The sequence below is a fragment of the Octopus bimaculoides genome, chromosome 29 (genome assembly GCF_001194135.2).
Source record: "Octopus bimaculoides isolate UCB-OBI-ISO-001 chromosome 29, ASM119413v2, whole genome shotgun sequence".
Lineage (NCBI taxonomy): Eukaryota > Metazoa > Mollusca > Cephalopoda > Octopoda > Octopodidae > Octopus > Octopus bimaculoides.
The window spans coordinates 2246268-2247206 of NC_069009.1; the positions used below are offsets into that span (position 1 = coordinate 2246268).

Genomic DNA, 939 nt, shown 5'->3' on the forward strand with positions numbered 1-939 from the left:
CAGATATTGCAAGATATTACAGATTTAGAAAGACATCGTCAATGAAATAATAGATTGATTCAACTTACAGAGTTCTTAAACTGTAAAGGTTTTGGAAGCTTCCGGCTTTGATTTCTTCGATATTGTTTTTACTTAAATCCCTGGAGCGAAAAAATTGAGTTGAGAAGAACATTTATGGAACAAATGTGTGAGAGAATATTAAACAGTATGACTAAAGAATTGGAAGATAGAAGAGACGAAAAGTAGATTACGATATTGTTGATAATGTTGGGTTGGTATGGGTTGATGATTATGATGGTAAGGCAGAGGGGAAGAAAATATGGTGGAAGAGTTTATGACGGAGGTGTTATGATGCTGATGATGGGGGTGATGTTGTTAAGGTTGATGATTCTGATAATGATGGGGATTAGAAGTTTTATTGTGGTGATGAACATGATGTTGATGTTGGTGGTGATGTTGTTTGTTGGTGATGAAGATGACCGTGTTGAAGATTGTGTATCTGCAAATGAAGAAGATGAAAAAGAGAAAGAAGAAATGGAAGTGAAGAAGCGGAAGAAGAAAGAGAAGCAGAAGATGAAGATGAAGGAAATGAATGATGAGGAGAAGACGAATACGTAAAAGAAAGAAGAGTAGAAGAATGGGAGAGGTGGAAGAAGCATAAGGAGAAAAGGATAAGATAATGAAGAAGAAATGGATGTAGAATAAAAGGAGGAAAAAGAAGAACAAAACATCAGCAGCAGTAGAAGAATAGAAGGGAAATGGACGATGAAGAAGAAGAAGAAGAAGAAGAAGAAGAAGAAGAAGAAGAAGAAGAAGAATCGGAGGGGGAAGAAGCATAGGGGGAATAAGAAGATTGAACGAAGAAGAATCATAAGGAGTTGAATAAGAAAAAAGTAAAAGAACAACGGAAATGAGAAGCAGAAGAAGAAGGAGGAGGAG

At 36.2% G+C, this 939-nt stretch overlaps 1 protein-coding gene across 1 annotated transcript in view; it reads right to left on the reverse strand.

The window, feature by feature from the left end:
* Positions 1 to 939, reverse strand: part of LOC128251232 (leucine-rich repeat-containing protein let-4-like) — an 11479-nt gene that overhangs the window by 4603 nt on the left and 5937 nt on the right. The window contains exon 4 of the mRNA XM_052977928.1: positions 69 to 140. Coding sequence (XP_052833888.1) covers positions 69 to 140 — 72 coding nt within the window. The remainder of the gene's footprint in view (positions 1 to 68; positions 141 to 939) is intronic.